Source organism: Mycteria americana, chromosome 1 (assembly GCF_035582795.1).
Source record: "Mycteria americana isolate JAX WOST 10 ecotype Jacksonville Zoo and Gardens chromosome 1, USCA_MyAme_1.0, whole genome shotgun sequence".
In the NCBI taxonomy this organism is placed as follows: Eukaryota; Metazoa; Chordata; class Aves; order Ciconiiformes; family Ciconiidae; genus Mycteria; species Mycteria americana.
The window spans coordinates 189,098,783-189,122,816 of record NC_134365.1 but is presented as its reverse complement, the minus strand read 5'-3'; the positions used below and the strand labels follow the sequence as shown (position 1 = coordinate 189,122,816).

Here is a 24,034-nt window from a genome sequence, read left to right as displayed (position 1 = left end):
AATAGGTCTTTTCTCAGAGCGAGGAAGGAAGGAGAGAAGAAGTTTGACACTCTTTAGTTGGCAGAGCTCACAGTGGGTTATTTCTCGTGTTACTGACTTGCTCCTACCAGCAGTACTTATGTTCTCAGTTTGCAGGCTTGTGGTCAGCTTAAAGGATCAGACTGTCATGATCACCACCACTAGCATGATACAAGATACTCCCACTCATGCATTTGGATGGCATCTTCCCTCCTTTTTGCAAGCAGTGTTTGCAAAGGGAGATGTCGTAGTAGGGGCCCAGCAGAAACTCACGACTAGATCACCAGGTTTCATTCCTGCAGAGGGTTGTGGCATCCATGCAGAGAAGAACCACAAGGAGATTAGTGGAGACATGGTGCACTGAGGCCAAAAAGTAGCACAGCAGCAGACAGAGCTAGAAGAGGAGAGTTGAAGTGCGAATGCTAGAGGAAACACAATTCAGATAGTTTCTCTCACGTAGTTTCCAACTTTGCTTATGTGATGAATATTTCCTCACAAGGCTGGAAATACAGAATGTTTCAAAGTCATGGCATGGTGTAAACCATCCCACTCGCAAACTTACTGGACCACTTATAGCCCAACGCACCCCTCTGTTTTCAAGTCAGGGCTGGTGGCTTTGTGTTCCTGCTCACTCATACATCAGTGACAGCAGGAGCTTTTCTTTCCAAAAGGAAAGGTGAGCTGACTTTTTGTATGGGATGCTGTATTCTTGTTCACATGCTTTTAACCAGATGAGAGCTGTACAGATTACAAAGAACTCAGCCTGGAAGAATGAACTGGCTTTCCATGCCATGCAATCAATTTGGGAGCGCAAGAGTAGGGAGAAGACTGATAAGATACTTTGCCAAGATCAAAGCTAAGTGAAACTGGGCTGGATGTATTACTGGGATTTTAAGAAATTTTGAAGAAAATAGCGAAAAATGAGAAGGCAATTAACTGACACCTATTTAGAAGAGGAAAATGCTCTTGTGAGTGACGAGCACTTTGCACCACCTGCACTGGTTCAGCTCGTCTCCGTTGTGACAAGTAACTTGGACAATTCTTTGCAAAGCATTTTTAATTCCTTGCCTGGCTAACATGATGGACATATAAATTACTTTAATTATGCTTTGAATGCTCATTTCAAAGCCAGGAGGGATGCTGGTCTGATGGCTGGAGAATCAGACTAGAATTCAGCAGATCTGGATTAATTTCAAATTCCTGTCATGGCTTTGCTTTAGCAGGTCTTTAGCAGGTAACTTTTTTTGTCTGTGCCTCCTTTTATTGTCTGCAAAAAGGAAATAATGTTCCTTATGTTCCACCCATGCTGTCCTGCCTTACCCATTTAGCCGGTAGGATTTCTGGGCTGTATATGTTTGTGCCGTGGGTCAGCAGTGCTCCAGCCCTCCTGGGCCATATCAGCTCTCCGTTTCAGAAGCTTTTGTCTTGCCTGGCTTGGAGGGAGAGTTCCCAGTGATGTTTGGATTTGGGCTGTGCTTGCCTTTTGTTATCTTTCATATAGTACCTTCCTTAGACGATTTTGTAGAGGAGCCGGGGTGCTGGAGCCAGCTTGGTGGCTGTGCGGGACAGCTCTGAGCATTGCAGATCTCCTTCTGGAAGCCTAAGACAGGCCCCAGCTCAACAGACCGACTGAGCACATGCTTAATCTCTGCCTATTCAACAAATGCTTTAAACATAAACATGTTCCAAAGTGTTTTGCTATAGATGGGTGAGCTCCAAAATGTGCTGCTGTGCTTTGCTAGATAAGGATCGGTATTTCTCTCTGAAAGAGCTTGTTATAGGACAGGCACATTAGTGCTGCCTGCATTTTTAGGTGAGAGACTTGACACTTTGCTATCTACGTGGCAGCCAAAGTAGACAAAACCAGAAAATATTTTTTAAAATTGCTTCCTGACATGTAAATACAGATTATTTATTGTGATAATTTGCACATGTATTATAGATTAATGCTATCAAGCTAAACTATGTGATGGCAACCACTGACGCTAATCTTGTGTTCTTTATTCTTCAAAACCAACCAAACTCATCTGCTGAAGGATATACTGAAGTGTTGAGTCCAAGGGTTGTTTTTATTTTTCTTACGTACAATTTAAAAAGCACATCAAGATAAGAGAGTTGAGGTGGTATATGTTATGTGTTCCAATGCAGAGAGTTCTCCTGTTTTTTAAGAGCAGCCTCAAATGATTCAAGAAATTGCTGATTTAAAAAATAGCAAATAATATATTACACTGTCACCTTTGAAAACGTTGGGAGTTTAATGTAATTTAGCAGCTGGCCATTTATATGTGATTGCAACTTGTCGTAAACCTAATGCTGTGCAGCTGATAAACAGCGACAGAAAAAGTGGGCGATCCGGAGTGCATGCAGTCAAAGCATCCTGGCCTGCATGTATCAACTCCTGTAAAAATGACATATAGAAAACTATCAAGCCTGGACTTTTAAAATGCCTAAGACAGGATAGCATATGAAACAAATGCAGCAGCCAAAGTTTGTAAAAGCAACTGTCTAATACACATATATTTATACATACATGCATATATACATATATGCATAAATACATGTGTGTATTTATACAGTGTACGATATGTATTCAGACCTGATACAGAAGTGTGAATGGCAAAAGTGCTGTACACTTGCCTTCTGAAAAACTGCCTGCCTTAACTGTTGAGCCCTCTTCCCTCATCTCTGTCCTCAGACTTAGCAGTCACGTTTGCAAAGCTCAGCCCTTCGCTAGCATTGTGCTGAAAGGAAAATTTGGCATGATTTCCTTCTTTGTAACTGAGGCCCTTTCCCTAATTTTCTTGACACAGATACAGTCCCCAGCAGTCCCTGAAAGGGATTCAGATCCTTCCCTACCATCTTCATGGCTTCTATTTTTTCCAGGTGAACACTCCGCAACTCTCTCAACAAAGTGGGATTCTTTTTTTCTTTTCAGGACCCAAGTATGAACATTTCTGGTAGGAGGCACGTAACAGAAACGCGTTTGCCTGCTGCCGCCTCTTTCCTTGGGTTTGGGAAAATGTTTTGTTGAAATGGGAAAACCAAATGAATAGAGTCCGCCGGTCCCGCACGCCTCCTGTCTGCAAGCATCCCCACCCTGGGGACGTGGGCTGTGTTACCGACTCAGGGGAATGGGTTTAGAGGAGCCCTTTGTTGAAATATTGGCAGCACATCACTGGACTCGCTGTCGTTGCAGATGGAGCGCTTTGTGGAACAGATGGATTCTCAGCTTTCTGAAAGAAAGGGAAGGTACTTGATGTACCATGGTGGGAAAGGAGGGGGGTATTCCAGGCATATGGAAAGGCAGTAAAGAAGGCACGTTCTGTGCTTTTTGGTGCACTTGGAGCCTAGCAACCTCTCTCTGGCAAACTTGGGAAAGCATAAGCACGGCGCTCTGTGAGAGGGCGAAGGGACTGTAACAGACGTGGAGGAAGTAATTTGCACAGAAACAATAAAAATGAAGGCAGAGTCTAGAAAAGCCTGCTCTCCTGAGCATATAACTAAGTATTATGTGCAAGGGATGGGGAAGTGCTCCTGCCCGGGATCAGAGGTGCGCTCCATTAAGGGACAGGACTGGTGCCAGAACAGCATAACTGGAACAGAGGACCGGTTAATATTTTAAAGTCTGTTGTGTTGTGAAAGAGACTAGAGAGAAATCTTACCTGCCACTGTGAAGCCAGGAATCCCCCTTTTCCAGCTGTGTATGCATTGGTTTCGAACCGTGGTGGTGCAGTTTGTACAACGGCATCGTTCGGATACCATATTGCCTCTTTTCTTGCGCTCTTCTTCCTCCCCTCCTCGCCTCCCCGTCTTGTTCGTGCCTCACTTCCATCTTCATTGTTAGGGCAGGATCAGTTCTGTGCAGCACCCAAGAGCCTGCAATCCCAACTTGAAATTACGTTATCTGATCCAATATTTACTGCTAAACTCTTCATGCAATTGCTAAGTGGAGTGTGATAAGGAAGCAGCGTGAACTGAAAGGAGCGATCATATTTTGGTGTTGTGTGTTAACTCTCGACAACTTTTCAGTCGCTTCACACAAACACACTCACACATTCAGCAGAAATATTATACTTTATTGTGGTACAATTTAGGATATGATGACAATGGACTTTAATCTTTATTTCTACCTCTTAGCTTAATTAGACAATTTCAACACGTCCTGAATGCAGACGTTAAAGCTGTTTAGCAATAGTAAGGATGCCAAAGGCCTTGGAAATCCAGATTTTCTGAGAAAAAAATGAATGTGATAAAGGGAAAAAATGTCAAGGTTCTTTGAAAGTGTGATTCGCTGCTGAAAGCAGCTATGCAAAAATATCACTTCCTTAAATAATGGCTCTGGCTTTTGTTCATACTCAGGGTTGTGTCTGCAGCAACAGAAATATCTAAAGTCTTTTTCCTGAAAAATAAAGTGAACTGGATTACATGCGCACTTGTGCATCAACTGTGCTCCATTTTGCGGGATCAAATGCTCAGGGAGGCTCTGAGATAAAATAAACAAGGAACCCAATCATTGAATTTTAGTATGAACATTTTTCAGATTGTTGTGTCTGGTTCTCTGCCAAGTTTCAGCCCTATAATAAATTAATTCCAACCCACACAGAAGAGAAGGGAAAAAAAAACCCCAACAACTTCTACAAGACAAAAACACTGGACAATTTTTATGGGGAAACAAGTGGCCAAGAATAATCTATTGGAAAAGTAATTATCTAAAGAGAGAGTGGGCTCTTGTCTCTAATTGGAAACAATAACATTTTCCAGCCTTACTGGACACAGTATAGGAGGAGCATCAGAATTTTGCTTCACCAACCTGGTTAAATCGAATATAAAGTTAAGATGTTGCTTTCCCCTTGTTTTCTTTCTCCTTACACCCAATACTGCAATTGAGCCCACTTCCCTCTCTCTGTGGCAAAATCTAATCTGGCTGCCACAGGACCTGTGATGAGCCAGGGTCTGCTTTCTGCATTGTACGTCTGGCTTTATTGAATCTCTAGTCACCCTCAGATAATAAATATTTCATATGTTGGACAGGTGAAAGGTTTCATTCAGCTGCAGATCTGCTTCCAAGGCAACTGATTCCTGTCATTTGAACAGTTTAAACATGTTGAAAACAAAGCTTGCTTTCTGGTTTTCTCCTCTATGATTTTATGTGTAAAGCATTATCCGTCTCCCTCCTGTCCCTCCTACAACCAGATACAGAAAAGCCAATAGAATTAACAAGTAATTCTAAACAATTTATAACCTAAATGTATTCTCTCTTCCTGTCAAGATGGGATGAAAAATGCTGTTTCATTTTACAAGCATAGAATGAATACCTAGAGATATGAAATTGCCCAAGTTAGCATCTATAAATACTCTGTATGCAAAAAATATATGCAGCCACAGTACTACATTATGATTTACAGTATGTTTCTCCATTACGATGAGTGTTTCCTCAATACCATTGTCCCGTAATTCTTTTATAGATTTGGGATTGTTTTCGGGCAGGGGGCAGTACCTCAGGTCTTCTCTGAGAAAAGTTACTGGGAAGATTGTTAGCAAAATGTCTTCAACCGCATCTGATTTCTGCCAATGTCAGTGCTTGTGACAGATCTTCTGGAAAATGTCTGCTGTATCTTTTACATCTTGCAGCTGAACAAGCTCTTCTAAAGTATAGCTTTGCTCATTCTTCCTCTGCACGTTTCTGAGCGTAATGGGCAGCTGCCCTCCCTCCTCCTCTCAAGCCCTCCCCATGTCTGGACTTCTTGACTCGTGCTGTGCTCCATGCCCAACTCCAGACCAACGCCTGCATCCACTGCTGATGACTTCAACAAGCGCTTCTCTTTCCTGCCTGCTGCGTCAGTTGTGACGAAAGGAGAAATCTGTTGGAGCAGTAGTGAAATTTTGGTAGGCAGACTCCAAGTAAAGGGATTTTCTACCGTCTCATATCAGGCTCAGAGACATTTTCACTTGCATCTGACCTTCTGCATGCATGTTCCCTTAATGAAGTTGTGGCAGAATGGTGGCATTTCTCCAGGAGGCACAGAGCTGTTTTAGGAAATAAGATGGAGAATACATCTTGGGGTGAGATTGATGGCTTTTAGGTATTCTGATGGACATCCATGCACAGCTGGCTTATTTAATCTCTCTGTCCTCTCTTTCTACCACTGTACAGGTGCTTTGCAGTGGTGCTCTATTTGGGGACTAGGAGGACATTGTAGATCCATTCAGAAAGACTGACATGACATGCACAACTGCTGTTTTGGGTTTAGGGGGGAGATGGAAAGTGGGTACAGTTTGTGATAGGTGTCTTTGTGCCTGGTAGCTCAGTGGCTGATCCCCCTATTAGAAACAATTAAACTATATCTGACCTTGCAGCCCTCTCCCTTCTGTTTCCAGGCGTATAGGTTTTAGCCAGCAGGTCTCTGGTTAACCCCTCCTCGCTGTTGTTTATTTCCTGCCACTCTGCAGACACACCACTGGGCTAAGCGGTAAGTATGTGAACTCAAAGACTCTCCCTCTCTCCCGTACAGCCTTAATAGCAGACAGTCACGAGCCGGGCTTCTCCAGGCAGAATTATTTCTACCTAAGAAATATAGGCTTCAGGAGTATGCCCTTTCTCTCACCCTTTTCAGATTGCATTAAAAGCATCCACTTCAAGAAACTACAACTGTGTTTATTCGAGTGTTGAATTTGGAAGTAGTGCCGGGATCCCTGCCACGGCACGCTTGAACCGTGAAGCCCAGGTCAGTTCCATTTTTTGGTTTTCATGTACTGGCACAGCGCTGCAGCGGTTTGAGCTTCCAGGTCTCTGTGGGAGCAATACTTCTTTTAACATGCAGAAAACATCATATTTGATTTTATAACCTTACCTCTTGTTTGGTTTGGGGTTTTTTTTTTTTTTGGTACTACTAAACCAAAATGTCAGGGTGGCATGTCAGTAAACACAATGCATTCAAAAAGGATCGTGCTGACAGGCTTGAAAACTAAATGCTCTCTTTCAAACAGGCAGGAACAGCTCAGGTTTTCCTTCCTGCCCACCAGGCTATCCCTGGACCTGAGGGGACAGCTGTGCTTAATCTGCCTTTTGCTCTGTCACTGTGACTGCCGGCTATGGCAGTATATAACGCGCTCTCGGGCTATGGGAGGATAAGAAGTTTCAACCGCTGTTCACTGAGGTTGACCTTATGACTCAAAGGCTACTGACTCAATAGCTCCTTAGTTTTGTCAGTGAATCAGTCCCTTCTCTGTCTTCCAGCCTTCTGTGGTATTAGGGATTTTGTGGGTTTGTCACATTGCTAGAGAGAAAGGTGCTGGGGCAGCTATTGCACTGTCTGCAACTGATGGCTGGTGTTACTAGGGTTGCCTGGGGTACTTTCTAAAAGGAGGCTGTTTTTGTTAATAAGTAAGTCTACTCTAGATCTCAGACTCCAAATTTCACCCAAACTGAGTTTGCATTTTTGAAATTTCATTTGCGTAGTCTTTCACTGCAAGGTGGATTTGCATAGGGACAATCAAAGGTAGCAAGATTTGGTACCTGCAATGTTTGTTCCCCCCAAATGTGTGCTGGATGACTCTATTTGAAGGCACAGGACTGTTTGTCTGCTTATTGGGAAAACATCTGGAGGCAGCAATGCTTTGTGCAAGGAAATTTGTTGGTGTTTTACTGTGGTGTGGATCTGGCTTCTCTTTAATTTCTGTCCCCTGATCCCCAGTGGTTTTATGCTTTGATGTTGCTAGAGTGCTCTTGGAGTAAGCGTTTCTCTCAGTGAAAGTTATGCTGCTGTCATTTTTTTATGTTTCATACAATGGGTGAAGAATAATCTGGAATACACCCAAACATGGGCTTTTCATCACCAAGAAACCTGCAGTTAGAGCCATTGTCCCCTTCCATCACCAAGTAAGAGTCTGGAGAGCAAATACCGTCTCCAGCCCCAAGTCTTCTCCGGCTCTTCTGTGGTACATTGAGTTACTCTGCTTCTAAGCACGTTTCCCTTCTTTTCAACTTTTCTTTCTTTGTGCATTTGTTCCTTGTTTGATTATTTTAGGTCAAGCCTGCAACAGCTGAACGGAATACAGTAAAGGTAACGCTCTGTGATCTTCCTGTGGCAGGAAAATTTGTATGAAAAGATAAATATCTTTTTTAGGTATTATATTTATGGAAGACAATGGGGAGATAAGTTTTGAGTGACCGAAAATTTTGTAACTGTACCATTAATGTTTAATTACTATTGGCAGCCAAGAAGTGCCTTTCTGGATTAACTAGACACTCTGCTTCAGGGATGTGCATAGGTGGCAGAAAGTGATAAAGCTGGTGAAACCACACCTCTGGGAACATGTAATGGGATCTTTCCTGTGATATGCAAATTATGCTGCCAAGTTGCTGTATAAACAATTCATGGGAGAAGTGGTGAGAGGTAGTTAAATAGCTGGATCACATATCAAAGATAAAATCCATCACTGAGAATGGAAAAATGTGTCAAAAGAGTGGTTTTGCTTTTAAAAATAAATAAATAATAATAAAAAAAATCTTTGCCCAAAGCATGTAGTTGCACTAAAGAGTAAATAGCGAATGATTTATCACAATTGTTGCAGTTCAGAGTAAACGAGCGTTCGGGAAACCCGTGTGCGTAGAGTTTGTGAAAAACAAGACTTTTTTTAGTACAAGTAATCTAGCCAATAATGCTACTTTTTTTTTTTAGCTGAGAAGAAAGATTACTTCACAAATGTTAATTCGGTTACTTTTCAGGCAGAAGACATGCAGTGCTTACTTTTCAGTGACAAAACCAATCCTGCCATTTCTATTCTAAGCATGAGTAATGACCTCAGGCAGCCAGCAAAACATATATCAGGGTCGTATACAGCCATAGATCAATGAGTGTGCTCAAACCTTATTGACGCCAGCAGAAGCTGAGCTCCCAGCTTCTATCTGGCCTTCCACTTTTTGTATTTTATACTGGGTGAGGAAAGGATTCCAGCTAATCGCACTCCTCCAATAAATCAGACATTACTCTTTCACAAATGGCATCGAAACCCTCATTGACATTGTGTCCAGCTGCATTGTTTTTCCACCGAGGTCAATCCCTGTAGCGCTTGTTTTCCCTCAGCCCTTTCCTCTATCTGCTGTTCATTTAGGATCCGATGTGGCTCAGCTGAAGCCAACTGAGAAGCCCCTGATTAACTTCAGTGGGAACTGGATCATGCGCTGGAGTCCCAAGGGGCCACCAGTAGAAAATTTAAGAAAACAGCAGGGAATATTAAAGCACCATGAGGCAAGGGAAATATTTTTGGCCTGTGACTTTCTTTTGTTTTGCTATGTAATAGGAATGATACTCTAGATAGAGTTGTTCAGTCACAATAAACAGATCCCGCATTCAACAACTGTATCCGATTCTGTTCTATGTTTAATCACCCACGAAAGCTGTGTCAGATGCTCTTCCACCAGGAACAATATCTCCTAATTAACTGTAATTAAGGTATATTATAACAACAGGATGTGAAACTAGATGGATCTGTCTCTTGACATTCCAAATTTGGATTTTTTTTTCTGCCAAGTCTCTTAATATGCTTCAATTAATGATAACAGAGGCCAGGCCATTCTCAGTGATGGATCTGCATACATGAATCTTAGTACCACTGAGATGAGATGGAGCATGAATCTTCCCTCTGTTAAAGCCCCCTTAGAAACATTCATGGACCCCAATTAAGCTGAATTTACTGGCCCAGATGTTGATTACTAGGAAACCAAGGGTCAAAGCTTGATTGCCTTATCCTGGAAAGTACAAAAACTGTTCCAGAGATGACATGAAAATCTGGTACCTTGTCTGCAGGTTCTTCAGAGAATCTGTCGCCATTTGTAGCAGGTACGGCATCTCTTTTCATTCACTGAGAAACCATACGAGGCTGTTTTATTCATGCAGTATTCGAACAAGCAAATTTTTAACTTGAGTGCCCAACGAAGGGGTTTGATTATCATCTAGAAAATTATTGCTTCTCCTCTGAGCTGTGGCAGACATCAAGGAGTCACGAACCGATAAGCATTTGGAGAGCTAATCGGTAGTAAAGCTTAGGTATAGTCTTTGTATACATAGCTTAACAATTAAGACTTTTTAAACTATTCCTGAATGAAAGGAAATTGCCAACTTAAAAGAGAGAATTTCCTAGCTTAGGCATTTCTGGCCGTGTAATTAAACTGAATATGCTGCTCCCTTGCCCCTAGCCACAGTTGTCCTAAGGAAGATTAACAACACTGAATTTCACCAAGGCTGAAATCTTGTTTGTGCCCTGAAATACGGACTAACACAATAATATGCCACAACTCCATCTGGCACCTCCTCCTGAACTTGGTGATGCTTCACTGTGTGCCAGTGAGACACTTTGCAGTGTCACCAACCCATGGGACCTGGGGAGGAGATCACTGTTTCAAAGACGAGCATAGATGAAACTGCATTTCTGCAGCATTTAGTAGGGTGTATAGATATTTGCCTGAAGTAATCTATTAGATGTCATAAAGCATATGCAATCAGAAGGTCTTGTGTAAAACACTGAGGAAAAAAAGATGAAAAGCATATCTCCCATGCTATTCCACTGAGCAGTTCTATTATGATCAGGACTTAATTTAAGTGGTCTACTATATCTGTGATTGCATGATATAATCATGTTCCTGGGATTTTTCTTTTTTTTTCGCATTTATTTTTAGCTACTTCCGTTCCCTGTAACTTCCTAAAGAAAATATTTCATAGATTATTTTAATAGTGTTCCCAAGTAAATCAGTTATCTGATTGAGAAATGACATGATTACAAACTTTTAGATTTCTTTTAAGATACCAGTAAACAATTTTTTCAAAATCTCGTATTTTGTTTGCATCTTATGTGCCCATACTTGCTTGATCACACGCAGGAAATATTTTTGAACACTGCTGCTATGCATGACTAAGAAAGGAGCTGTAGATAGAACAAGATGAGATACAGGCTGTAATTTACACCTGACAGAATGTGAATTTCATTGCGAGTCCTTTTAAAGGAAACTTGCTATTTTCTCCACATTCAGATAGACAGTGATTCCATAAGAAATTATGATCATTGTCTTTTTTTGTTTGTTCTACTCTGCTTTGGTTTTGATTTTTACTAGGAAAAAAAATATTCCTCAACCTAATGCAACCCTGTGTTGTCTGCAGGCCCAGATCATGGTCCTGTGGTGCTGGACGTACACCATAAGCAGAGAACAGTGTGACTAGGCAAGATTAATAAAGGGTGGGATAAAGAAAGTATTATCACACCATTTCATGGGTGGGGGATCAAGGCATAGACAGTTTAAATTACTTGCCCAAGGTCTATTGCAGAGCTATATGAGGAACAGGAATTTCCTGGATCCCCGTCCAGCTGCTTTTCCATTTCTAGAGAACTGAAGACTTCTTATTTGTTTTGGCTGAACTGCAATTTTGGATAGTTCGGAAGACATTTGGAGATAGAAGGGGTCTATTAGTCTTTCCTACTGAAAGAAATATTAGCAGGCAATTAAAAGAATAATAAATGGGACCCATTCAAACTGCTCCACTTGCTGTTGCTCTGGGCTTCAGGCAAGAAGGTACATAGAGGTCATTTAACCTGACCACTTATATATCACAGGCCACTAGTGTCACCTGGGCACTCCTAAATTAAACCATATATTTTAGACAGAAATACACCGGTCTCACAAAATGTTTTCTATTCAGACTGTGAATTCAAAGTACAGGGCTTTGTTCTCTATATGTATCTGCTTTGCACCTCCAGTAGTATCACCTGGATAAACAAGGGCAGTTCATACTCCTGTCAGTTTAATCCCTTGCATCATCACAATTATTTTGATTAATTTGATACCTTGGAGCTTAGAAGAAGAAATAAACCATTAACAACTTGAGCAGAGATGGTGCCAAAGAGGCATGGGCACTGACCCTGGCACCCCGTTCTCCCTCCTGTGTGCCAGGAGAGCTCTGTGCTGCTGTAGGGAGGGTATCGAGCTACGCTGGGGGAAGCTGAGGGAAACTGCTGCACCCCAATGCCCTTTACACAGGCTACGTCCTCTGCACATTCAAGGCGTGAAGTCAAGATTTAGTCCCAGGAGGGCACGGTTCAGAAGTTTGCTGGATGACAATATAAACAAACGAGTCAAAAGCCATCGGTTACCGTATGCATAGCTACAGGCCAAATGCTTTATTCATAACGCTGCAGTGAAAGTATTAACATTGCATTTGTTTAAAAAGTAACTAGTAGGCCATTTGTGACCCTTATAATACACATGTGAAGCAGTGCTCTGCTGGTTTACACTGGTTACATTCTGCTTTATATTTTCCAGAGGGCCAATTTGCAAGGATTTTTACTGCAGTAACAACTGCTATTTATGAATATTAGTAACTAATTTACCAAAGTTTCACACAGTGACTTCATGGCTTCCACTGCACATTTGAAGGTTCTGCAAATCTTTTGGTCTTGTTGTTGACTTTGGGTTGTTTCTGATTGTATCTTGAAGCCTGGAAATACTGTATTACAGTAAAGTAAATACATTATTCTTGTTATTGCCCTTGTTATTAGAAAATATTTATATAGTGCAGTAAATGTACATTGTACGTTACCAACATAGATAAAGGCAAATTGTCTGCCCTGAAGAGCTTATAATTCAAATAAGACAAGACAAACAAACTTACAACACTTCAGAAAAGGGTGGGTGAAAGGATTATTGACTATGTGAAAGGGGTAGAGGGCCTGCATGAGGAGAGAAGGGGATGCTATCATCATCAGCGTTCCTAATTTTACATCACAGTAGCATCTTAAAAGTCTCAAAAGGGATGAAAGCCTGGCTGCACGGGGTGCTATGCAGAAGCCTGGCAGGAGGGTGGCCTTGCCCCTGGATCTCAGAGCATCGTTGGCTCACTGACATCCCTGCCCAGCGGGCTCCTGGCTAAAGCCAGCATCAGTCCAATTACACCACAAGGAGCACCAGGCCTCTGGTAGGTTTTAGCCCTGCCTGAGGGAAAATCCACATGATTTCCTGCCCTGAAGAGTTATAATTGAAATTGGAGAAAGCAAATGCACATACAAGAAAACGTTTCAGGGAACCCCTCCCCTAGTGGAAGGGTTGTTGGCTGGGCAAAGGTACAGCAGGACCACCTGGAGGGAGCGAGGGCTTTTAGCATCATTATATTCACCATGATCTACAGCTCAAGCCTCCTCTGCCCTGACCCCCTGACAGCTAGCTACAAGGGAGAAGCCTCAAAATAATTTTTGTTGCCTGATCATAGCTGATGCACAGTAACTGCTATTCTCCTGGTCTGACCTTGTTTTAAATATAGGATTGCTTCTCCCTCAATGGAAGAGGAAGAAGGTGTCCAAGGGTCCTGTGAAGAAGACCACACCCACAGAGTAGGTGATATTCCTAAGTTGCAGCCCTACAGTAACTTGTTAGTGATCCCATACACAACTGTTCAGAAAACAGCTAAAATTCCCGGCTCCACTTAACAACTTAATTCAACCTCCGCCGAAAGCTAATGGGTATGAGGGAGCACAAAGAGCCTGGAAGCTCTGCTCTGTCCTGTGGGAGGTGGGAAATATTCTTTGTTCCCCTCATTCACCCACAGCAAACAACCTGCGAAAAGGGAAAGGACAGAGGGAAACTCCCTGTAGCTGTCCTCACCTCCTAATCAAAATAAGATGCTGCCCCCAAGCATGGCATGAAGGATAAAGAAAGGCAGTAGCAGCCTGGGCAAGGCTGAGGGGCAGGAATAGGGGACTGTGGTAGCTGAGGTGTGTGTGGTCCACACTGATTTTCAAAATGGGAGCTACAAGGAGCAAGGGAGTTAAGTGTCTGGTAAAGAAGTGGGGCTGAGGAAATGGGATTCATTTGGAAGTAGGTAGAAAAGGTCCAGGATGAATTCTCTCTCCAGAGAACAGGCAGATGTAGGGCATCACAGTTGTAGGAAATGTGTTTGAGTGGGCAGCTCCCGTTGTCAAACACTAATAGTCATATGCTGGCATGTTCACTGGGGATGGGCAGGAAAAAAAATCAGAAAGCAAACCATCTCTCTAAATAACCATATGTATCTATATTTGGGGACATTCTCATGAGTTATTGCAAACTGACTCATGATTTCTGTTCTCCTGAGGTTCACTGTGCTGGAGTTATCAGGCAGGCAAAGGACAGGAGTGGGAGCTGAGTCCCTTGGGACTGAGTGCCTTGTTGGGATTAGTACGGCATGCAGGTAGCTGAGCGGTGGCTGGGCTCCCAAGGCACAATTCGCTCAGCCCAGCTCATCACATCCCATGGGTGTCTGACAAAGCAGATGTCCATATCCAAAATTTCAGTGTAGACTTCTAGCCAGAGAAGTGAGATGTGTACCTCCAAGGTGTGTTTCATTGCCTAGCGAGGTAGGTGTCTGAAACAGGCCGTTGGAAGTATCTTGTTCTTCCCGTTGGTGATGAGGGCAGCAGAAGAGCTCAGGCATAGACGTCTGCATTAGCTGAAGTTCGGTGAGATGAATTCCTACCTCCCCTAATAAAACGGTATGGTATAACAGACAATACTGTTTTGGCTGTGAAGACATATTTGGATGAGGGAATGGCCCGTGGCAGCCTAAGGCAAGAAATGTGCCTCTGTTGTAAGGGGAAGCGTGGAGACAATGGATGGAAACAAAAAAAAAAACTAAGGAAAGCAAGAAAGGGTATTGTGAGGTAAATGGAGAAGAACAGGAGATATACTAAGAGGAATGTAAGGAATACAAGATAAATGAGACGAGGGAGCACACTACCAATTCCGACCTTGTAGCTGGCTTGTAGCTGGATCCTGAGTGTGATGTGCCAAGAGGGGATGGCAGCTTTTGGAGCGAGGACAGATGTAAATTGAGAGAAGAGATACTGAGTTTTTCTCTTAAGCAGAATTTATCACCAGAAACTTTGAACTAAAACAAACAAAACAAGCCTAAATCTCTTTTCCAGAGTTTCACTTATCAGCCATCGCTGAGAGAATACTTGATGGTCTTGCCTAAAATTTTGATCAATATGACTTTGGATAGCTTCAGTACTCTGCGAAAAAGTGCTCTGCAGATCACCCAGGCACTTCACCAAGGACACTTAGATGTCACCTCTTGTCACAATTTGGTCCACTGATAAAACTATATTTTAAAAATATGAAAATGGTTTGATTGACAAGGGTTTTTTTTTCCATGAATCTCTGCCTGAAAATACAGGCTGCTTTAACTCCAGGAGTTCAATTATACAGGCTTCGAAGGAGAAGAAAAATGGTAATGAATGCATTTTAGAAACTTCTAAAAAGTTACTTAAAATAGATTTTCCATACATAATGTTGCCATGTGAAACTCAACTGTCTTCTGGTCTTCTGGGGCTAGAAGAGAGCAGTCTGTGTTCATCTGGAAGTTCAGTAATGAGGCTCCCCTGCCTCTGATGGACTGTATGATACCGTCCCCAGGGCTCTGCCACAGACAGGTCTTACCCGTTAAGCTCTTCATTTTTTCAGGGTGGCATGGGAGTGATTTCACTTTAGGTTAGCCAGGAAGCTAAAATGCTCTTTCTGGAAGTATGTCCCAGCTTGCTTTGGTCTTTTTTTTAATTTTATTTTATTTTATTTGTTTGTTTTTCTTAAAAAAAACAACCAAACAACCCTTTGTATTGCAGCTGCTGGAAGTAGCTCTAGTAAACGTGAGGTAAGGACATTGTGTGGTAGAGTGAGAGAAGGTATGTGATAAGTGTGGGGCATTTATATAGGTGTTCCCTCAAGTCCAGAGAGATAAGAAATAGCCTGTATAGCCCACTTATGACTGGCTCGGGTACTTTATGGCATCAAGGAGGCATTCCAGCACCTGTCATTTCAGTATTCAGCCTTCCAGTGAAGTTGCTGAAGTGTGTTTGCTCAAGACCTGTTTTGGGTGCTTTCCCTGTTGTCTGAAATACAGTGGTGTGGGATGTCATGTTTCTAAAGCTGTTGGTGGCCTTTAGTAGAAAACAGTGTGATGCAAGGCCCACTATTAAAATACTCCTGTAAGTAATTAAAAGATTTCAGAATCCTTTTTTTTTTTTTTCTGTTAAATATAAATTCTTAAAATGCAGAAATTTCAAGGAAGGATTGGTCTAATTTAGTCACTAAGCCACTGCCCTCTTAAATGGGAAGCAAGTGATTCACAATTGCAAGCCATCTTGGCAGACTGAAAAACGGAGACGCAATCATCAATTCACACCAGCGTTTTGTGTTCAAGGAATAATCAGACCTGTTTTTACCAAGGCTGCACTGCATTGCTAGCCTGCAAAGTTGCTTTTTTTTCCCCTTCCAGATTTTGGAACTGCATATGCTTTTTCAGTCACTAAGCTGGACTTCTATAATGCTTTGCTTAATGTGCCTCCAGATTCTGTTATTTATAGACTTCAGCATATTCAGACTGCAGCTGCTAAAATACACACAAAAGAAAAAGCACATTTGTAACCTGTTAAGGCTTTGCTCTGAGATGCCAGTGAAGTTTGGGATTTAGCATGAAATATTACCGGGTGACCTTTCAAGGAGCATCGCAAGAGAACACCTGTTTATCTTGAAGACCTTTGTTTTATTTTTCTTTCACTGTTGAAATCTTCCAGTGTTCTGATTTCTGAGGGAAATCTGGCCTTTGTGTGTACCATGTGTTATCTTCAGGAAGTGCTGGGGCAGAGGATTTAAGTAATGCAGCATCTCAAATCAGCAGTTCTTCCAGAAAATGTGTTTTGTGCAAACTGGCTTTGTTAAATTTAGAGGGAAACTGTAAATATATTGTGATTTTTCTCTAAGTTGTCTTAGTCCTGTCAGTATGGCCATGATTTACTCGTTAAGTGTTTTTCAGTGAAAATTGGTGGAAAGGATCCTTTGTACTATGCAAAAACCTATGTATTCAGTGTACGTAGTGAAAAGTGAAATCTTTTAATGCTTCAGCATGTTTTATGAGTTTATAAGATGACAATGTAGTTTTTTAATGGCATAATCTAGATTGAGCAAATGTGTTATAATTCATTCATAAGACAAAAAAGCAGAAGAATTATGTAAGGGAACACATAACCAGAGCTCCCATTTAGGCTATAAGGGTCAGACCCTGCTTATCTTCACCGGCTTGTGCCTAATGAAGCTGTTTTCTTAAGGAAAGTGCCAGTTCCTGCAGAATCAATCTTTGCTTTCAAAGGCTCCTGTAAGAGGGAGACGTGACAGACAAAACCAGGTAAACAGGGTGACTCTCTGGAGACCCTGGAAAGCAACTGGCTTCTCTTCAGTAGAGCTGCGGGGGGATGAAGCATATGTTAGATGCCTAAGTTAGGGTCCCATCCCAGAAAATAAGACACTTTTTCAAAAATGGTGTGATACCTCGTGTATTTAAAAGATGTTTGGATGAGGTGCTTAGGGACATGGTACAGTGGTGGTCTTGGTAGTGTTAGGTTTACGGTTGGACTCGATGATCTTAAAGGTCTTTTCCAACCTATACGATTCTGTGATTCTGTATTTTTTTAATTGAATTAATAAATGCATTTTTGCAAATTGTTGGAATAAATGTGTGTTGCTTCAATTTCTTTTGAATTTCAGAATTCAGGTGAGGTTTTCTAGGTGTTAATGTACCACTAACCATGCAAAAATAAGAGACAAAGACTCTTCTTGAAACACTGCACATGCAATATTATTAATAAAAGCCATCTTGAGAGTCACACTGAAGATGTTCTTTTTTATTTCATGTAATCCAGGTAGGATGGCGGTGGCACAAAAGTATCATGTTCATTGTTGCTACTCCCAGCTTTCTTCTTCATCCTAAGATGGTCAGGAAGAAATGGATAGTGACTGACAGTAAATCCTTCTCTAGCTTTTCTTTCTTTTTCTTTCGTCTTTACTGGGAACCCTGTCTGCAGCTGGAGAAATAAAAACACTGGGAAGGACCAGTACAAAACACTTGATGTATTTTAGAAGGCAACTGGAGCTAGCCTGGTACATGACCTGTACTTTGGCAGGTCAGGTAGAATGTGAGCACCCTAATGACCACTGTCCTATGAATCACAGTGAACTGTAACAAACACTTCACACATGCTGTTCCTGTAAGAACTGAAAGACTCGCCCAGATGTAAAAGTTCACAAGATACCCCATTGCTCCTGCCCATCTGTGTTGCCTTGAGAACTGGTACCAATAACATTTAACATCTTTGCGACTTGTAGTCCCAGGTTTCAAAAGGTTGATGGCATCAGTCTTTTCCTTGAAGGATTTAGTGGTCACTAAAATTAGACAAAGAGGTGAAAAGACTGAAGGTCACCCAGCAGGTCGGTGTCAGAGCTGGGCAGAGGACCTCCTCCGTGCATCCCGGGGCTGGCCGCTGACCCAGGCACTTCACAGAGCCTCGTTACAGTGGTGCATTTAATCAGCTTTGCTCTGTGTCATAATTCATTCTCTGTGGTGTTATGGATATCTAAAGGGTAGGATTTTAACTTAGCAATCTGCTGTGTTATTGAATTAGTTTTATATTGTGTTAATTTCTTTGTCTCATGGCATTCATTGCCTGTGATAATTGATGCACAATATATAACCGACTTCTGTATTCATTTGGGTAACTGCATTTAATTGCCTGGTATAAAATATGCGCACTAAGTACAATCTGCTATGACTGCTATGACTGAGAAGCGCTCATTGGTATGGACTTGAGGGTGCTTTATCTTCCTGACAACCTGTCTGAGGAAAGTCTAAATGTCTCCCACAATCCACCGTCCAAGGACTGGTGTTTGCATTGTGTCTGCAAAAAGAGAGACCACAAAAAGTGTAACATGGAATCTCTTTACAAAGTGTTTGGCATTAAAATTTTGTTGATCAGAATCTCTCAAATAAAGAAGTTTGTATTAACATCCCTGCCCCTCCTAAACCTCAAGGAACAGCAGTGCCCATAAGACTTTACACATTTTTCTCCTGTAAATCAGGATTATGGCTTTATTTGCTTCTGAAGTTACTCCCTTGGAGTAAAGCTACTCCCATGCACAAGTGTTTATAAACAGATTTTTTACATATATCTTCAGGTCATTATTGCCCAGAGGAGTACTAATGAGTTCTAAATCAGGAATGCTTTCTAAAGGTGTGATGTCAGTGAAACAGTGTTGATTAATGTCTGCTCAGGATACACAGGATCCCTGCATAAGCTTACACTTTCTTGACTGTTTAACCAGTATCACAGTGATTTCTTTTATTTTTAAGAAAGCAAGAATCTTTACTAGTAGATGTATTTCTCATCGTACACAGCACTTTGCTTTTTATATGACCTAGTGAGTAGGTTTATTTGTTTCCCTAGCTTGTTTTGTTTCCAGTGTCATGAAGGGTATAATAGTGCAGTGTCTGAGCTACACAAAGAAATACTAAAATTTGCCCAAAGCTGATTTTACTTTAAGCATTAATTAAACTTTCCCCCATTCAAATTTTCAAAAGTTTTTAAACAAAAGCTAATGGTTGAGTCTAAATCAGGTGTGAAATGCCCATGAGATTATTTTAGCTATATTATAATGCTCTGTGTTAATGTAACCGGTGAGTTGTCGGTACGAGGGATGTTCACAATTAGTATTTTTCTTTTTAAGAGATCTAGTTTCTACAGGCTGTGTCCTTCAGGGTGTAGCATTAGTTCTGCCTACAGCTTGCTGCAAATTATTCAGTGTTCATAGGTGCATTTATGCTTGTTATTCAGCTCTCTTCTGCTGACAAAATAGCCTGCAGCAGTTCTTGGTTAGATAGGACTAGTTTCACTTTAGGCTCCTCACATGTTCTTCTGTGGTTTTTCCCTGCTTCAGCCTGCACTGCATCCACGTCCTGCTGATAAACAGTAGACTTGATGGCCAGAGAGAAAGCAAAGCTGCCCAGAGCCAGCATGGGCTACGAGAGTATGTTTTGAGCAAAGACTTTCACGGCACACTGGGCAGAGCTGGTGGCATAGTACAACAGGAGTTTCACCAATTAACCCACTGATTCTGCTTTATTTCATATTTATGGTGTTATGTTCTTCCTCCTCTGCAAGGACTTTAACAAATACTTGTGGCTAATTCATGAAAGTATACCAAAATTTGAAATATGTGGACAACCCGGTAGAAGGCAAACACCAAAAAAATCACCTATTAATTCCCAGTAGGCTGAGGTGCATTTGTCTAGCCAGTGTCTGATTCTTTATAGACCAGTTCCCATTTCTGGCAGAGCTGGAATGTGGGTTTGAGGGGAAGAGAGTGTAGAGTTCGGCAGCAGACCTCATTAGGTCACCTGGAGCACTCTTCACAAGGCTGTAAAACAGTGGGAGATGGGGTGGCAGAGAGTCCAACACCCGTTTTCTACCCCTTATCCCAATAATCCATACCTGTCTGAGATGCCTTTGCCCCAAAGCCATGGGGCAGCACCTCCTTCCTCCCCAGCAGTCAGGGTTATGCATTATGGGGACAAGCAACTAGCACGCAGCAAGGTATGAAGAGGCATTTCATCGCTAATGGTTTTCATACGTGCCTTCCTACATCAAGGCAACAAGGCTACCAGTCATGGGAAGAAGTGAACCACTCTCATCTGGGCTATTCAGCATATATTTGTAAATCAGGATTGATTTGGGAATGATTCATAAAGAGTGAGGGGGGGCTGTACTGTGTGCGAAATAACTTATTGACAAGGAATAATTCAGCCAGCTCTAACCTTGAAATAGATGTTGTGGTCAGAAGTTTATAGCCTGAGTGGAAAGAGCTAAGTACAAGTTTAAGGAGCTGTACAGGAGACACTCAGTTTTTAAAAACTTGACATAAATCTCGGGTGGCTTGCCTTACATTAGTGACATTCCCTGCAGAGAACTTTCGTTCAGTGTTTGTTTGGTGTTTATAGATGTTATTTAAATGCTAATTTTATCATAAAATTATTTTACGTTATGTATCGTGAATAGTGGAGATCAAATAAGAATTGGAATTGCAAATTCAAATATTAAGAGTTGATAAATATTGACTTTTAAATAGACCCACTGTAGATTTGAACAAAATGCTTTTTAACCTAGTATACTGGTTATTTGAAAATTACAACATACTAAAAAATGTACAGGATTGTTTGATCCTTACTCTGTCTTCACTTTTCACAGAATCACAGAATCACAGAATCATATAGGTTGGAAAAGACCTTTAAGATCATCGAGTCCAACCATAAACCTAACACTGCTATTGATGTGGTCACGTTCCTATGAAGTGATCTTCATAGGATCTACAGTGTCAGGGAACTGTAATGTAAAACTTTCTGGCTTGTGCTTTATGCACATCACATGAAAAAAGAAAAGTGTGGGAGGTACTAAGCTAAAATTGTGTAATCACATTAATTGTGTCTTTTCTAAAGATGAATTCTTAGGGTTTGCATGTTGGAAACCTCTTAATTAAGGTCTTTCAAGTACTTTTTCAAAGACAGCACAAATATGTTAGGGCTGAACAAGTCACTGAGATGCACCTGCACAGCATTAATGGCCTCTGCGAACACTTGTAAGCACTTGGTCAGTTGTTGGCCACTAGTACCAAGCACTATAGGTCAGACCCCTTAGGCTGCTGGCCAGACAAAAAATAACGCAGCCCCCCTTCGCCGACAGTCACACATAACTAGTGCACAAAGACTAACATGGGCATATATCTGCGATCATCCTCACCCCAGTGTTTTCTCCCTCTGCTGTGAGCGCTGGGAGCTCACAGCCTCTGGTCACACCTCTTACCAGTTCGCTCATTCAGCCTCCTTTCCGACTAGCGATGCGCTGACGTGATGAGCTTCACAAACAACAATAACAGCAGCAAGAAGTTACCCCTATGTAAAATTCATGGTCTCACAGATACCTGATGAAAGCAATGTGGTTTAGCTAGAAGCAGCTACTCCGCCTTTGCTTCGAGCTAACTAACCTTTGTGAGCCAAAGATACGGTGTTAGTTAAGGAGCAGGCATCGTCCTCAGCTTTCTTTGGTTTTTCTTACTTTTCCACGTCTCTGCAGGCTCCATTCTGTAAGTCATTGCGGAGTATTTTTTTTCCCTTTTCATCCCAGAACAGGAGACTATTTCCTTGCAACTTGCAACATCAGTTAATTGTTAACAGTTAAAAAAAAAAAAATCATCATATTCATGCCTTAATATCTTCTTTCAGCTGATGCCTTCATGCGGAGGAGGCTGTGTAGCTACTGATAAGACCTAATTTGTGAAGGGCTTTTCAGTGGTCTGACAGGTTCATACGTGGCACTGTTTGTTCAGCAGGCAAGGATGAGCGTTCGCTGAAACACCTCTACAGCAGCTGCTAAATGCGTGCAAGGAGGCTGGGGCTGGTGATCCAGAGGGAGTGGGCAGGAGCTTCAAGTGGATTCCCAAAGCGTTCTCTTGTTTTGCAACTATGTTCTGACTGCGGCACTTGATAGCTGATTTCGTCTTTTCTCTTTCAGAGCCTAATGAGCGGTGTGTGGGCCCTGTGTTCGGTGATATCCCATCTCAAGATGCTGCTAATACAGTAGTTAATTATTCCTAGCTGAAGAAGTCTAACAGGAGCAAAAGGAACTGGGGAAAAGCAATGGCTGCCGGTAAATATCTCAGGTCTGCAAAGGTCTTAAGAAAGTAGCTGGAAAGAGCTGATTCCAGCTGTGACTGGGGAGGGGGGAAGCAAAAACGTGTGATCAGACCTTGTGTTTGAGGGTTCATTATCAGAATGGTACCACCCCTTAGCTATCCGACCCACTCTTCCTTCCCCAACCCAGGAAAATCCATGCCTGGGCTCAGTCTATTTTGACCATATTCATGATAATTCTCTTTTGGTTTTAGAACAAAACTTGATATTTCCCATAGTGGCTCAATTTGGTTTGGCCTCCTTTTAGTTAGGGGCTAATGTATTCTTAAATCTTTTACAAAAAAAAATTGCACCTTATGGAAAACAGGTCTTTCTTTGGGGTGTGTTTGGTTCTCACGGCTTTCTGACAAATTGCCACAGATTATATATAATCAAATTATATCAGAGGATTGCAGGGCAATTCATTCAGGTTGGGATGGGCCTCAGAAGGTCTCCAATCCAGCCTCCTGCTCAAAGCAAGGCCAGCCATAGGGTCAGACCAGTTGCTCAGGGCTTTATCAAGTTGTCTTGAAAGCTGCCAAGGGTGGTGACTGCACAGCCTGTTCCACTGCTTGACTGTCCTCATGGTGAAAAAGTTTTCCATATAACCAGCCTGAATCACTCTTGTTTCATTTTACGCCTGGTGAATGTTTCCAATGTCTTTATGTTTTGCTATACAACACCAAGCACTAGTATCAATGGTTTAAAAGGTGAATCATAATTAAGAAACACAACAAACCCAAAATAAACAGTGGTTGTGATATCTCATTTTCACTGAAGATTTTGATTAAAAATCCTGACGCGTTGACTTTTCTACTTACAATGTGTATCTTTTCTTGCAGCAGCTGATGGTTTGGGAAGTATAGCTATAGATACCACACAACTTAACATGTCAGTCACTGATCCGACAGCTTGGGCTACAGCTATGAATAACCTGGGGATGGTTCCAGTAGGACTAGCTGGACAACAGCTTGTAACAGGTAAGATTTTTCTTTTTTAAAGAGATCTCTTGTACCATCCATGAAGTCTTCGGGTCCTTTTAAAAATCTCTGGCATGATTTCTGAGGATATTATATTTTTATATTCTGAAAACATCACCTATGATTAATATTGCATACTGTGTATTAGTCTTTTCTTGTAGTAGGTATATAATCCATATTATATTTTAACCTTGTGGAAAAGCCAAAACTCTTTGGGGAAATTAAACCATTGATCCTTATGCTGGGTCAAGACCAGGAGGCAGGTCACGTAAGAGAAACGTTTGTTTCTGTTTCTCTCTTCAAGCAGGATGTCTTGAGGTTCTGCCAAGGAATACCCTGGGCTAGGAACTCTTGACCAGAGAAAGATTTTGAAGTTATGTTAATTGGGCAGAAAATCATGAAGCCCATTCAATTCATATGCTCAGTTGATATTAGTGAAGCGAAGCTTTCCTATCAGGTGTGTGCTTA

The 24,034-nt window shown here is 41.7% G+C and overlaps 1 protein-coding gene across 8 annotated transcripts in view; it reads left to right on the top strand.

The window, feature by feature from the left end:
• ENOX1 (ecto-NOX disulfide-thiol exchanger 1) overlaps nucleotides 1-24,034 on the top strand; it is a 397,458-nt gene that overhangs the window by 230,921 nt on the left and 142,503 nt on the right. For all 8 annotated transcript variants that reach the window (XM_075489098.1, XM_075489137.1, XM_075489072.1 and 5 more), the window contains 2 exons: nucleotides 22,429-22,563; nucleotides 23,429-23,566. In XM_075489098.1, the coding sequence (XP_075345213.1) occupies nucleotides 22,554-22,563; nucleotides 23,429-23,566 (148 nt within the window). In that variant the 5' untranslated portion in view covers nucleotides 22,429-22,553. The remainder of the gene's footprint in view (nucleotides 1-22,428; nucleotides 22,564-23,428; nucleotides 23,567-24,034) is intronic.